We start from the raw sequence: 14,410 nt of genomic DNA, 5'->3' as shown, positions 1-14,410 counted from the left end.
GGCACTATGTATATGAAAATACTTTCTTCAGCTGAGGGTGTTGTGGTTATGCTTTCCTGCTTTTGCTTTAAGAATGTTTGACAGGAGGTGGGGGTAAAAAAAATTACTCCTGAGGGATTGTGTATCCATTAGTAGGCAAATTGTCTGTCTGGCTTCTGCTCAGCTGCTTATCCCTATTTAAAGCCCCTAACGAATACTTCAGTACAGAATGGCTGTTACTTCTAGGACTGGTAAGTACTTTTGGTCAGTGAATCACCTCTCCAAGTTGCTAGTGATTTTTTTTTCCTAAGAAATCTGAGAAGCATGGGGAAATTATCTGTTTAACTGTTAGTGAGACACTGGTGGAAGTGGAATAGCCAGAAATTAATTTTTAAAGACAGGCTTATTAGTATGAAGAGAAATAACCCCAGTGGCCTGGCCAAAAAGAAAGCTAACATGTCAAACTCATGCAGTACTGGCACTGATGATGTTCTCTGACAAAACCCTGTGCCATGATATGCCTCTTCCTACAGCTATCCTCTTCATGTCACTTTTGTTTATTCAGAAAAGGGCTGTTAACATCATGTTCTCCTGCAGTAACCAGTTCACCTGTCCACTCTGTTGCCTCCATGCGACATTTGAAATCTAGTGTAGTATTTCTTAATTCTCCTTTTTTGTATCTCTGGTCTTGTTTCATCCCAGCAATTACTTTGTCCCTCGCCCATGTTCTTGTGTCTGTTTTGTGCTTGCCTGCTTTTGCTACCACTGTTTTTATGCACCTGGCCAAGCTTAAAACGTTTTTACTGTCTTTGTCTGCCAGAAGACACCTCTACCTCTGTCTATGCCTATAAAAAACCCTTACAGCAGAGACAAATATCTCTTTGCAAAATCAAAACCACTCTGTGACAGTGTATTCTTAAAAGGACTACCTAAAGGTATTCACCTGCAGGGGATTAAAAAAAACACACTTAAATTGCAGGAATAACTGCATGTATTGGGAATGGGGAGCGCTTGCTTTTTTCTGAAGTATTTGAGACTGATGCCCAGTAAATTGGCCACTCTGTTGTGGTGAAACGAACCTAAAGTGATCCAACTGAAGATCTTGTTTTGCAAATACTTTTTAACTATATGTTGCTTTTGTTACCAGTGATTTATTTTTTACTACTCAGACTGGCAGAAGTTCTGATTTCCCACCCCCCATTCTGGGTGTGGCATGCCCGTTCCGGGTTGTCTGAGCATGAGTCAGTGAGGCTCAGAGCAGAACTTGTGCTTTGGTCCTCCAGCATTTATTGCTAGCCGGATATATTATTCAGACTTCTCACAGCTGAGGTACTCGGGATTCACAGACTGAACTCTAAGCCCTGATTATTAAACGCTGTTGGTGCGAAGCAGGCTTGGCCGTAGCTGCAAACTGTCGGGAGCTCGGTTCGCTGCGTATGAGCCCAGAGCAGGAGGATGCAGTTGGGCCTCGGTGGCAGTGAGCGCCCAGCGGGCGGGACATAGGGTTAGGGGTCCGGGCCGCTGGGCTGCAGCGTGGCATTCCCCCTGTGCCTGGGAATGAGGTGGTGTGCCACGCCCGAGAGCCCCAGCACCATCGCGGCCGTGCTGTGTCGGGGAAGACAAAGCAGAGGCTGCAACGCCGACCTGCTGTCCCAGTAACGCAGGGGAGAGGGCAGGGGGTAACGGGGGGCTGCCTTCCCCACGGTCACGAGGCAGCGCCGCGGGGTCCGCTTTCCTCCCGCCTGAAAGGTGGGCGGCTAGCAAGCAGCTTCCAGCGGGGCCGGGTGGCTACGGCTGAGTCCCGACCCCTGCGCCCCAGGGGCTACTCCCGGCGCCTCCTCCGCAACCTCAGGAGCCACCCGGGCCACGAACGCGGAGGAAGAGGCCACTCCTGACCTACCCTCGCCCACCCCGTCCCTCTCGCGCTCCTGCCGCGGGAGGCGGGAGCGGCCGGGTGAGTCAGCGCCGGCTCGGGGGGGGGCGCCGGGGCGGGGCGGGCCCGCCAGGCCCTACAAAAAAAAACCCGCCCGGGCTGCTGCCAGAGCAGTCGCCGCTGCCAGAGCAGTCGCCGCCGCCAGAGCCACACGCCCGCCCGCCCCGGCCAGGTGAGCGCTCGTGGGGCGCCCCTGCCCCGCCAGCGCGGCACGAAGCGGGGGGAGGCGGGGCCGCGGGCGGGTGTCGGGCCGCGGTAGCCTCTTCCCCGGAGGGAGGGAGGGAGGGAAGGAAGGGAGTGGGCGCTGTGCGGCCGCGGAGCGGGGCGGCGGCTGGTTGCGGCTAGTGCTGCGCTCCGCTCTTTTTTCCTCTTCTTTCGGCATTACCCGCCCGTTACTTTTCTGGGCTCGGCTTCGTGACGGGCGAGGCTGCCCCCGGAGAGGTTCGTGCGCCCCGCACTAACACTGGGTGTGGCGGCAGCGCTCACGAAAGAGGAACGGGTCCCTAGCTTCGTCAAACTTCACCAAATACTTTTTTCTCCTCGTTAAGGTACAGAAAGGCGTAGCTGGATTAACGATGACACTAAATTCGCTTTTCAGCCCGGAGCCTCGCAGAGACTCGGGCTGTGTCTGTTGTGCCAGCCAGCCTCGCTCGCTGCTCAAGGCAGCATTTGTTCCGGTGTAGCGAGGCTGGTGTTACCCCGCGCCTGAGCCCGGTCGCGTCGCCGTGCCTGGCTCTGCCTGGGGCAGCGGCCCGTTCCCTTCTCCCCCAGGGTGTGGCTGCGAATGCTGGCACTCCTGCAGATGCAGCCGCAGCCATGGGCAGAAGAGAAGCCCTTGTGCAGGGCTTGTTCTGGGTAGCCAGTCCTTACCCGAGGTTTGCCTTTGCTCTCACTCACAGTGTGCCAGGGAGTCCTGTGCAATTCCTTGCTCACAGAGCCAGGCTTTCGGCACAGGTCTCCCACCCTGTCCCAGCCATGAGCAGAATTGCTGAGACCTTGCTGTTGCCTTTTGTATCTTGAGTCAGCTTGGACACCACTTCCTGCTCCTCAAATGAGGAGGGGAGGTAGGGCAAAGGAATGTTGCTATGTATTTTAACCGGAAGAAATGTGTAATGATTTTAGGATAGTCATGCAGGAGCAAGTTGTGTTCTTATGCATGGAAGCTTTAATTCTGTTTGATGTTAGTTGTTATGTTCATGTGCAAATGGTGTGTCTGCACAGAGATGTGCAGACCCTGACACGTAGGTCAGGAATGAAAGAATCTTTTGTAACCTCTGAGTGATCCATCCTTATGTATGTCTTCTGTTGGTGGAGCTAGTTGTGACAAGCAGCCCTAGTGAGTATGGCTTCCATTAGTTAATGTATGGAACGGTTTGCCTTGTTTAAAAAGAAGAAAGTTTTTCTGTAAAGTCTCAGAAGTGAGAATAACTTGAATTGGAAGAAATAAAAGTCCTTAATTTTGTATGTGCATAGTATCTTCCTGGAATGGAACATCTCCTGCATTATTAGCAGTGTCTGTGGAATAGAACAGTTCAAGTATGTTTGTGGTAGTGTGGCTTAATGGTTTTTGAAATCCTTTTCTTTAAAGATATTTTTTTCTCCAAGTAGTGGCTTTAAATGATCTGCTAAACCCTATCAGGTGATTTGGGGAGATCCAGCTAGGCTCCTTTGTACACGTGATTAGCACTGTATATAAATGAATTATTTTGAGTTATTATATTTAATTTACAGCAGACATTGTGAATGTTCCTCGCTCTCCCTCATCTCCTCTGTTGCCAGGCCTTGCCCTAGTTTTTGGAGACCTGATGCAAATGTGCTCTGAGTGAGTTTCCATTCCCTCATTCTGGGGGATGCCTTTTCCTTGGCTCAGATGTCTGGGAACACCCTTTGCTCAGTCTCTGTCTGCAAGAGTATAAGTGCTTCTTAAAATGCTGACTCTGCTTGTTGAGCAATGTAGTTGTTTGTGCATACCTGACACTTTTTTCCATAGATTACATGGGGTTTTTCTGCTGTAATGTACGTGAACTATTCCAGGGTATTGAGAGATGGGGCTGGTTTTAAACACACACTCTTCTATCACCAAACAGTTATGGGGATAAGGTACTGAGCTTAGACTAGGCCCAATAAAATAACATATTTGCAAACCAGTGATTACTGTGGGGGTTGAGGTCAAAACAGATGCTGTTTCTTTTAGTAGAATAACATTATGATTTTGGACTATGTAATGTGGATTTAGGAGGAAAACCGGTTGTAGAAACTTGCCTTAAGGCATCAAAGTATTTTAGTTTACAGCTGGAAGGTAGAAGCTGATTCTTTTCCAGTGTAAGGAAGAACAAGTTAGTGCAAGCATTTTCTCTCTACATGTTCAAACCCACTCAGAGCTTGTCAAAACTACATAAAATCAGCCCATCAGAGAACAGTGGGAGTCTGTTCTCAAATACAAGGGCATTACAAAGCAGGATGTGACAAGGGATGTGTTTGTTCTCTGAGTAAAGGTCTTTCTCTGCAAAGATTCTTGCAAAAACTTCCATATTCTTTCTTTTGCCAGCTTTCTGCTGATGGGCGGTCCGTTGCTATAGCATTGTTGTGTGCTGATGATATGAACTTCCCAGTGCCAGATCTACATGAGGGTGTGTTAGTTCTGTTCCTGGATTCTGTTCAAGTGGTTTGTTCCAACAAGCCTGATTCAATGTGGTTTTTAATTGATTTAGAAACAGGAGTCTTGCAAAAAGCTGTTCAGTGATTGTTTAGTAAAAGATTATACTGCAGTTGCTTTGCTTCAGCTTTCACTGGTGTTTTTTAGTTCTTTGTGATGAGCAAGACTAAAGGACTTCAGTTGCTCATCTTTGCTATTGGTTGTAATACTATCAGAGTACAAAGGTCTCATTGTTAGGCACTTCATTTTATTAAGAGTAACCACTAAGGATTTAATAACTCAGTAATAAGTTATCCGCCTCTAACCAGCGTGGTTAATACTGCCAACAGCAGGTAGCAGCTTACTACAACTTCTGCAGCCTATCTTTACAGGGCTGGGTTGGATTTTTGCTCTGAAAAAGGTTTATTCTCCAGTAAATTGATGCATGACTGATTTTCATTCTCTGTCTTATTTTTCCTCCCCTGGGATATTAATTTTTCTTTGTAGTTAAGTTACTTTTGTTACTTATACCTAGGTTGCTTCAGAAGACGAAAGGTTTTCTTTCTGTATTCTAAGTGAGAAAAGGTGTGATTACAGCAATTTTGCAACAAAAGCCATGTAATTGTGTTTCTGCATTTTATTCTCTTAACACTTGCTATATCTGCTACAAGTAAGGATTTCTTGGCTTTCCTCTTGATGTACAGGAGGTTTGCAAGAGCTAAAACAAAAAAATAAACACTTGTTCTAGAGTTTTAACCAGATCTCCATTATTAAGAAACTATTTCACACTTCACGTTGGTTCTCTGAGCTCTTGGTTTCAGATTGGTCATTGAGTAGAGAGGATTTTGGTTTGTCTGGGAAATTTACCTGGGCAGCTAGTACTACTTGCCTGAGAAAGTTACTCTTCTGATAGTGTCGGGGCTGATGGAGGATAAAAAAAGAATCTGAAAACCAGCTGAAAGAACATACCCACGCCTGGCTGCACAATAGCTGGGAGTTGGCTTGGAGGGCGTGGTATCTGGGAGCTGGATTGGGGGAACTGGTGACAGCGTGGAATTGAAGGGAGTGGCACCCAGTGAGGCTGAAAACAGTGCAATTTTGGTTCCAGGCTTAGTTATCAGTTAGTGGAATGTCATTCATCTTGAGGTCTTGCTGTCCTTTCTCTCCTACCTCTCATCAAGCCAACTCTTTTCCCTGTTTGATAATGCTCTCTATAGCTTGATTGTAGAGTTCCTGAGAAACAAGCTTTAATTCCAACAGGCAAAGTAACATTTGCAGAAGGTGCCAACCTGGATGGCTAGAAGGTCGTGTGAGTAGCAGTGTCCTTCCAGTAGAGGAATTTGAGAGCAGAGTTTTGGGAATGCATCAAGCCTCTGGCTTATAACCTTTGGAAAAAATTTCCTCCTTAGTTGAGAGACCCTTCCAGTAAAACAGTAATACAGCTCTTGCAAACTTCCCTGACCAGAAACCAGAGTTGAAAAAAGACAGGGCATTGTAACATAAGCATATCACATCAATGTTCATTTCTACAACATGTATTACCTATCTCAGGGCTGGGTTTTTCCCTGTTTTTCTTTATACATGTTAGCAAGGCATTATGCAGGTTCTGGCAATGGAGCAAGGATATTAATTATCTTGCCTCAATGGCTGTCACTTTTGGAGCTATTGTTTTAAGAGCGTCCTTGTTACCTGGTATCTGACAATCACGTTACTGACTGGTGTTTGTCCTGTGATTCTTATTACTGGGGAGCCATGACAAAACCATACGATACTGGAGGCATTTGTGGCCTGTGTCCAGGAGGAATATAAATAGTTTCAGTGTATTCCTTGAGTACTTGAGGAACTGGGCATCTGATTTAAATGCTACTACCTGTTGCTGCTTTTTGGCTTTGAGCTGGACCAGGTTATAATGTTTCTGCACAATTTTCCTAGTGCTGAGTTGTAGGCTTAGTTGATTCTGTTTCTAAGGTAGAGATTCTCCAGTCCCTAAGTTTAGGTATTTAAAATGCAGAAGAAATGGGGGGTTTTTAAGGAGTAAAGATAAATTTTTATTGTACAATAGAATGAAGACCTCTCACTGTTCATTATTAATGGTAGTGTGGTGTGGAAACTCTTAATCTGCTTTCTTGCTTGGGATTAGCCAATTCATTGGACTATGTCACCTTCAGTGCTGCAGCGTTTTAGGACTATATAACATGCTGATATAATCATAAATATATTTAAGTCTACTTGTTTTATTTTTTTCTCTTCCTCCAGCATTCTTTCAAGATGTCTACTGTCCATGAAATTTTAAGCAAGCTCAGCCTTGAAGGAGATGTAAGTAGTATTATCTAAACAAAAAAAGTTTGTTTTACTTAAATGCCACATCTTGTTTCTTTTACTGAGCTCTCTACCAACAATTGTACTGAACTGAACAGTTTACAATATTCCACACATCTCTTCTACTTAAATTTACGTTGACTAAAAACCTAGTCAGCAGTGATCAGTTTTCAGTCACAAAGCGGCTGTAAGCCATAAGACAATTATATGAGGCAACTAAATATGACAGTTCTTCTGACCGGCTGCTGTGTTAATAGTAGGAGTCTGAGGAGTGGCTCCTACCGTTGAGTCATGAGGTTCAGACAGGACTCCCTTGCTTTCTAAACTCCTTCTTTGAGAGGAGTCTAGGTGCGGCTAAGACCAGTCTTAGTCTCAAACTTGTTCAACAGTTTATTTTTTAAGGGTTGTAGAAATAACCACTAATCAGAGTATTTGTTGTTAGTAACTGATTTGGCAGATGCCCAGGCTGGTTATGTTCAATGAGAACAATCACAGCTAGATTAACAAATAGTGCAGTTTATTAAAGCAACAGATACACAGGTTCTTTGGATTACTGGTGATAAGATTGCTGGTTACAAGACACAAATAAATGCCAAAGATAAGAGTACACTGCTAGGCTACAAGTATGCTAAACAAATATGAAGCTACTCTAATATGAAGAAAAGCAGCTCTAATATGTTAGGGATTTAAAGTGGCTCTGTAGAGGTTTCCAATCTTACCCAAAGGTGTCCTGATGGGGGGGGAGAGGGGCTCAGCCCATCGACTGGTCCCAGAAGTCAGAGTGGTATGCAGTGGTATCTTCCCTAACACCCTCTTTCTCTTCACACATTTTATACTATTTTTATCTTTCAGGTGGAGCTTGAGTAGCTCTAGTCATACATACCTTTATTATGATTGGTGTAAAATCTCCTCACTTTACGTTTAGAAGCGTAGACTAGAAGAAGTTGAAAGCGCATGCCCAGTGAGGGGTGGTCACACCATAGAGGCGGGTAACTTTTGGGATGGAGGTGTGTTTCGGTATTATAATGATATAATGAGCAAAGTTCACCAAAAGAACAGCATTTTGTCAAAAGTATGACTGACTGTTGGCCCAGGGTAGCAAATATCCAGCGCACCAGCTCCATGGTACCTCGAGTTCCTATTTATCACAGAGCCTGGCAGCAATGCCTTCACACTGCTCCACCCTCCAGACAACTCTTCTTAGAGTCAGTATGCCAAGTTCTCCTGGCATTGCCGACATCTAAAGTTACTAGGGAACTTCTGTAGAATGGATTCCTCACATATCAGCTGCACTCCACCTTGAAAGCTTCTTCAATGCTGTACCTTTTCTAAAAATATAAGTTTAATTTCTAAGTTACCTCCAGTGATTATCCACACTGGCCAGTAGCATGAGCCATATTCATGTGCTGGGCCATATGAAGGAGATAAGAGGACAAACTAAGTGGCTAATTCACATCTGTGGTCCCTCTTTCTTCCAAAGGAACAAGTGAGTTAAAGATGATAAGAGAAGATGGAAATGTGTTCACTTTTGCTGATATCTTCTGAGTTTTCTTTTCTTTTTCTTTCTTTTTTTTTATTTTTTCCAATTAAAAATGGAGAACATTACTTAATGGAGATGAAAATATTGGGGATCTGATTCCTGTAGTGATTGTCACCAAAACCAAACTACCTCTTGAAAAAACTATTTTCTCAAACTTCTTTTCTCATTTTCTATTTTGAATAGTGTAAAGAATCTTGGTTTTGATTGTGTGTTTTCCACCACATCTGCATTTGCTTGATAGTTTTATTGAAATACCAGAAAGCCATGCTCTCTTTGTTTTCTTACATTGCAACGTTAGATGGTAGGGTTACCAGTGTAGTGTCAGGATACCACGCCATGAATTTGTGGTTCTGTGATTGTCACTGAAGAGGAAGTGAATCTTATGCATGCATTATTTCATCATGTTGCTTATAAACTTGCTATACTTTTATAGCTGGTAACTCCAGATCTGAGCTCAGTACGAGCAAACTTTTTGCCTATTTTTGTTACTTGTTGTGAAATAAATTACACCACATGATCTTTTTGAAAGAGCTGTTGCAAAGAACTGGCTAGTGCGCTGTAGGTAAGTAACAAAGCTGATTTTGTACTCCAAAAGCAGTCAACTCTTCAGATTTCTTGGCCATGTTTGTTTCAACAGAGAATTACTTTTGGAATAATATTTGAGCAATCTATTCTCAAGGGCAGAAATGTTTTTTCCATGATGCTTGTGAGTAGTTGCAAAAGTCTAATGTTTTCCGTGTCATCATTTTCATCAGAAATCCTGCTGTAGAGTGTAAGAAATACCAGGCAGCTGGTTTGTTCTGTAGATCCTAAGTTGGAAGCCAGAATTATTGAGCAGCTAGTTTGCATAAGGATTTGCCCAGTTCCCCTAAGCAATGATTCAGTAAGTTAACTGATGTGAAACACAGTACTTCAACCACCCATTTTTCTCAGATAAAAAGGCTTTTAACCTTGAGGGTATAGAATAGTCGCAGCTGAACCCAAGTCCTGTCTTGTGCAATAAGGAAATTGTGCATTCCGCATCAGTGGTATAGCGATTGATTTGTTTCAAGACAAAGAAACTGGCCTGCTTGCTTCAGTCTGGTATTATCTTCTTCCTCCTTTAAGGAAAAGAGGGAGTTGATCTGAAGTTAACCTCTGCTTGCAGCTTCTGCACAAGAGGGTATAGAAAGATTCTGTAAGGAAAGTATTGCTGTTATGCTTCATCCTGTGCTCCATCTTTGCGCTGAGAACTGGAAGCCTATGTTTTAGTCAAGACTTTATAGGTTACTTGCTGGGTGATGTCAAGTTACTCAGTTTTCAAATGTGACTGATGATTTTTTTCAAGGACAGGGATTACTGAGATGTAGATGCCTTGAAAGGGTCCTGGTTTTTTAGACGAAATTAATCCCCTTCCACTTTCCTGTTAGTGATATATGCTTCTCCCTCATGTTCTGCTTTTCCCAACAGGATTGAATTCATCAAGCTCAGAGGAAGTAAACCAGTTTGGAGGACCTCTGAAGCATGCCAGATATGTGGGGAGGAAAAAAAAATTTCTTTGCTTTAGTCTGGCCCAGACTGCTTGTGCAGTTGCACATTAGCTGGACTTCTACTGTCAGATCCTGGAAATTTCGTATTGAACTAAATGGAAAGTCAGTTGGAGAAACTCTTGTCTGAAAACATACAGTACTCACACTGTCATATATAGTAGTATACCAGAGTAACTTGAGTCCATATAGTCTGGAATTTAAATGGCTGGTTTTAATAGGCAGAATAATCACCCTGAGAAGCCTGTGGCTACTCCACAGAAGTACTCAGACAGTTACCTGAGAGAGTAAAGCATAATCTTTGTGGTTGCTGAATTTGAAGACAGTCCATTTACTCGTAGAGTAGCCAGCAGAAGGTTTCTGTCTTTTTTTGGGTATACATATGTACATGGTGCTTCCTGGGTCTTCTGGCCAGTGTCAGGGGATCTGAATCCAACTTGTTGCTTACATTGAGTGGAAGGACAGAGCAAAAGATGGCTCCCAAATTGCAAATATGCTGTGTATTTACCCAGTGTATTATATCATCTTACAGAAAAATACTCTGTCCAAATGACTCAGAAAATACTTCAAGCAGAGTGGAAGGAGAGGTAACCAACTCTGCTAAGCTCACCAGGTGACTTGCTTCAGATTGTCCAGCAGTGCTGGTTAATAAGATAGAAGCGCCGCATGACTGTGTATACTAATGGGTTTTGGTTTAGGAATCTTTCAGACACACAGATTTCTCTGAGGCTGCATTGCACATATCCATTTACTGTTTTTGTTAGCAATTTGATCTGCTAACAGGAAAGGCTGTGTGTTGTGGTGTGGCCATGGGCCAAACTGGGGCCACTTTTGCTAGATTGAGCTGATGGTAAGAGGCAAAAGAATGAATGGTTCCGTTCATTGGTGCTTTTGTTACTTCCCATCTCCACAGCACAACACAGATTGTCTCCAGAAGGTACAGTGGTTGGTACCAGAGGAATCTGTTCGGGGCAGTGTGACTTCTACAGGTTAGAGTCAAATATAGTAAAAAACCATGGCATTTTTTAGATAAAGCTTGCCCTCCTTTTAATAATCTTCATGTAAAAAGATCCTCCAGGGACTTTAAGATAGCTTAGTCCTGTTTAAGAACCCAGCTTTCTGTTGGAGTTAAGGACTGAAACAAAAGTTTCTGGGGATCTTTACAAAGAAAGCTTAGTTGTTCATTCACTTAAACAACTGTGGCAATTTCAGGTGTTAGTCACTACACCTTTCTGCCAGAGGTTTAGGTCTCTAAATTGAACTCAGCAGGGTGGGATTTGTGAATATTTCTCAGCTATTTATATGAAAAACTGTGGTTCAGTTTAACCTGCCCATGGGAGGTGATGCAAGCTAAACTGTTCGCTTACACTGAATGAGTTGATAAAAATTGGATCTCTATTCTGATGACTTCTTATTTGAAGCTATAATCTTCAGGAGAGGACAGTAATAAACAGCTGATTAAATCTGATAGCTTCTAAAATGTTGTGACTATTTACTAAGTGAACTTACCTGCAAGTCCCCTTATTTTTAGCAGCAGTAATTTGAAATGTCATTTGGTTTTGTTAGCCCCAAGCTGCTTAAACCAAGTATCTGCCGGTATAGAGTTTCAAAAGGAAATTGTAACTTCTGCTTTCTAGAATGATAGGCTTTAAAGGGTTTTCTTGGTATTATCTTTTAAAGTCCATGAGATTGGGCACAAAACTTTTTCTGACTTACTTGTTGTTAGCCTTCCATCTCCCTCTACTTTTTTAAAATTGTAGCCTGTAATCCAAAGTAATGGCATCAAATCTCAAATACTTCAGATTTTCATGCAGATACTTAAACTTTTTTTGAATTAGCTTTCTGTAGTCGATTTCCTTCAGATCTAGCCAGAAAACTCAAAATTTCAGAATTTTGAGGTTTAGTGAGTAAACTTGGAATGTGTTAGGTTTTTGCTGCAATAATATGTATCCATTTATATATATTCATTGTTATAATAAGCCTGGCTGTGAGTGGATTTCTGGACAACATGAATCAGGATAACAGAGTTTGGTGGCTCTTCGCAGAATTCCATTTTCACAGATAACCAACGGTAGTTCTTGTATTTAAAATTTGCTGGCTAAATACCAGTTAACCAAGAGGCACATGTTTTATTAACTGCAGTGTGGACAGGATGACATGATTTAACTTTGAGCTCATTTTTCTTCTTTTTCTTCTAGCATTCTCTCCCACCAAGTGCATATGCCACAGTTAAGGCCTATTCAAATTTTGATGCTGAACGGGATGCTGCAGCCATAGAAACTGCCATCAAGACCAAAGGTGAGGAACATGGGCAAAAAACAACCAGCCAACCAACCAAATTGTACTGTGTCCCAAGACCAATGTTTTAATATCCTTACTCAAGGATGCCTGTTTTAGGAGGTGCTGGATTTCTCAGACCTCACTCATGAAATCTTGACCAAGTTAGATTTTGAACTCTACACACTTTGAATATGATTTTGAAGTTTGTGGCCAAGAGTTGAGGTTGTCAGTGAATATGTCCATTTTTTTCTCTTGACTCAGCAGTACTTCAAATTCTATTACTTTTCTGCCACTGAGAATGAGGTGTCAACTTCTGTGGCAGTAAAGCTCTGAATCACAGATTTCTACTGGATTGTTGGATTTGATATTTCTTCTTCCTTTCAGTGCTCTAGACAGCTGAATAGGGATTATTTGAACACTTTTCTTCTGGGTTTTGAACCAGATGCTCATGTATCTTGTATTAATTTGGGGTCAAAGAAAGTCCTAGAAACAACAGAATATGGTTTTGGAAATCACGTTGCAGTATTTCAGAGGCAGGGCAATGTGAGAGTCCTTTGCTTCTATGAGCCAGGCCCACAGGTAAGTTTCCATCTCCTTATATCAGTGTCAGGATCCTCCACCGACTATTAGGAGACCATGATGGAGCAGGGACGAGATGCAGCTGCATGGAAAAGCCTGGTATACTGAAACTATCAGGAGTACAGGAGTATGATCTACAACTCTGGAGTAATACCTTGTGGATACTCCCAGGGCCGTGATCCTCCCTCTCTCTCCTCTGCTCTGTAACAAAGAAAGGGTGTGCCACACTTTCCAGATTTCCTCCAGGCAGAAGAGCAACAGCTGGGCATAGCTGGAACTGCCAAGTCTTTTGCCTACATGTCAGGAGAAGGAGAAATTTAAAAGCCAAACAGTTTTTCATCAGAAACAACTGGAGAGTCTTCCATCAGTGCCAGCAAAGCACATGTTTGACTTGCTATAAAATGTAAAATATTGCCCCTCCCTAACAAGCATGAGGCTTCCTTTCACAAGATTTCTTAATTGAACTGGAGAAATCCCTTGTCTGCTCATTGAAGTAGGTTCAGTTCTGATTTTGAATCATTTTATGGTTTTTATTTTAAAAATTCTCTTGCAAGAGAAGGAGTAAATGTCATTGTGTGTTGGCAGAAGATGCGTTGTGTGTACATAGAGTGTTGTCTAGGCTTAATCATATTTTACAGCTCTGATTATAGGGCAAATCTAAATATGTCAAATATACCATCAGACTTTCAGGATAGGTACAAATTTACACTCAAGCTGTTAATGCAAAATGAAATTGTCATATCGTAGGCAGTACAAAAGCTTTTCTAGTCAGAAAAATCAAGCTCTCATCATTTTTTCACTTTCTTCCAGTGAAGATGAGCAGTTTGAGTTTGTTTTTAAAATACATGGAAACACTTTGTTAGAAAGATGACTCCCAACCATTTGAACAAAAAATAGGGTGTCGTGGTTTAGCGGCAGCTCAGCCCCACACAGTCGCTCTCTCACTGCCCCACCGGTAGATGGGGGAGAGAATCAGAAGGGTAACGCTCGTGGGTTGGGATAAGAACAGTTTAATAATTAAAATTAAAAGAAAACAACAGTAGAAATGCAATGTAAAGGAGAACAACGAGAGGCGCAAAGCCCCGGTGGGGGGGGGGAAGGGAGGGGAGAGGGGGAACGAACCGCCGGAACGAACTGCCCGCGCCGCAGCCGCTCACCGCCCGGCGCCGCACCGCCTCCGTGCTGGCGCTGCTACTGCCCCCACCTCAATATATTGGTCATGGTGTCACATGGTATGGAATGAACCTGCCATTGGCCAGTCGGGGTCAGCCGCCCCCACCATGGCCCCGCCCCTCCCAGCCCCCCCCGCCACGCGGCAGAGCGCGGGAAGCTGGAAAGCTAGCCAACCCCCACAGTGAGGAGAATTAACCCCTTCTCAGCCAAAACCAGCACTTAGGGAAACTTATTCATGGACCTGCATGTTTGTAGGATTTAGCTTGTCTCTGCTTATTAGCTTGTTATGCAGGAGCTTTTTTGGGAAGGTGTCTTTAAAGGGGAGAATCCTTTTATGGTTGTAATACTGAATCTTCCACCATAAAGACTCTCTCAAAGGAAGTATTGGAGGCGGGGAGGGGGAATGAAGACCAAGACTGTTAGGGCCCTTCTTCCGGGTACTGTTT

At 43.4% G+C, this 14,410-nt stretch overlaps 1 protein-coding gene across 2 annotated transcripts in view; it reads left to right on the top strand.

Moving 5' to 3' along the window:
• The window catches only part of ANXA2 (annexin A2), a 34,586-nt gene that overhangs the window by 1,284 nt on the left and 18,892 nt on the right, over nucleotides 1-14,410 (top strand). The window contains exons 1-3 of one of the 2 annotated variants that reach the window (XM_064456636.1): nucleotides 1,861-2,084; nucleotides 6,804-6,863; nucleotides 12,131-12,230. In XM_064456636.1, coding sequence (XP_064312706.1) covers nucleotides 6,816-6,863; nucleotides 12,131-12,230 — 148 coding nt within the window. In that variant the 5' untranslated portion in view covers nucleotides 1,861-2,084; nucleotides 6,804-6,815. Of the gene's footprint in view, nucleotides 1-1,860; nucleotides 2,085-6,803; nucleotides 6,864-12,130; nucleotides 12,231-14,410 lie in introns of those variants that run through there. The other variant, XM_064456637.1, reaches the window with a different exon arrangement.

Source organism: Phalacrocorax carbo, chromosome 7 (assembly GCF_963921805.1).
Source record: "Phalacrocorax carbo chromosome 7, bPhaCar2.1, whole genome shotgun sequence".
NCBI lineage: Eukaryota > Metazoa > Chordata > Aves > Suliformes > Phalacrocoracidae > Phalacrocorax > Phalacrocorax carbo.
This window is presented reverse-complemented; position numbering and strand designations above follow the sequence as displayed.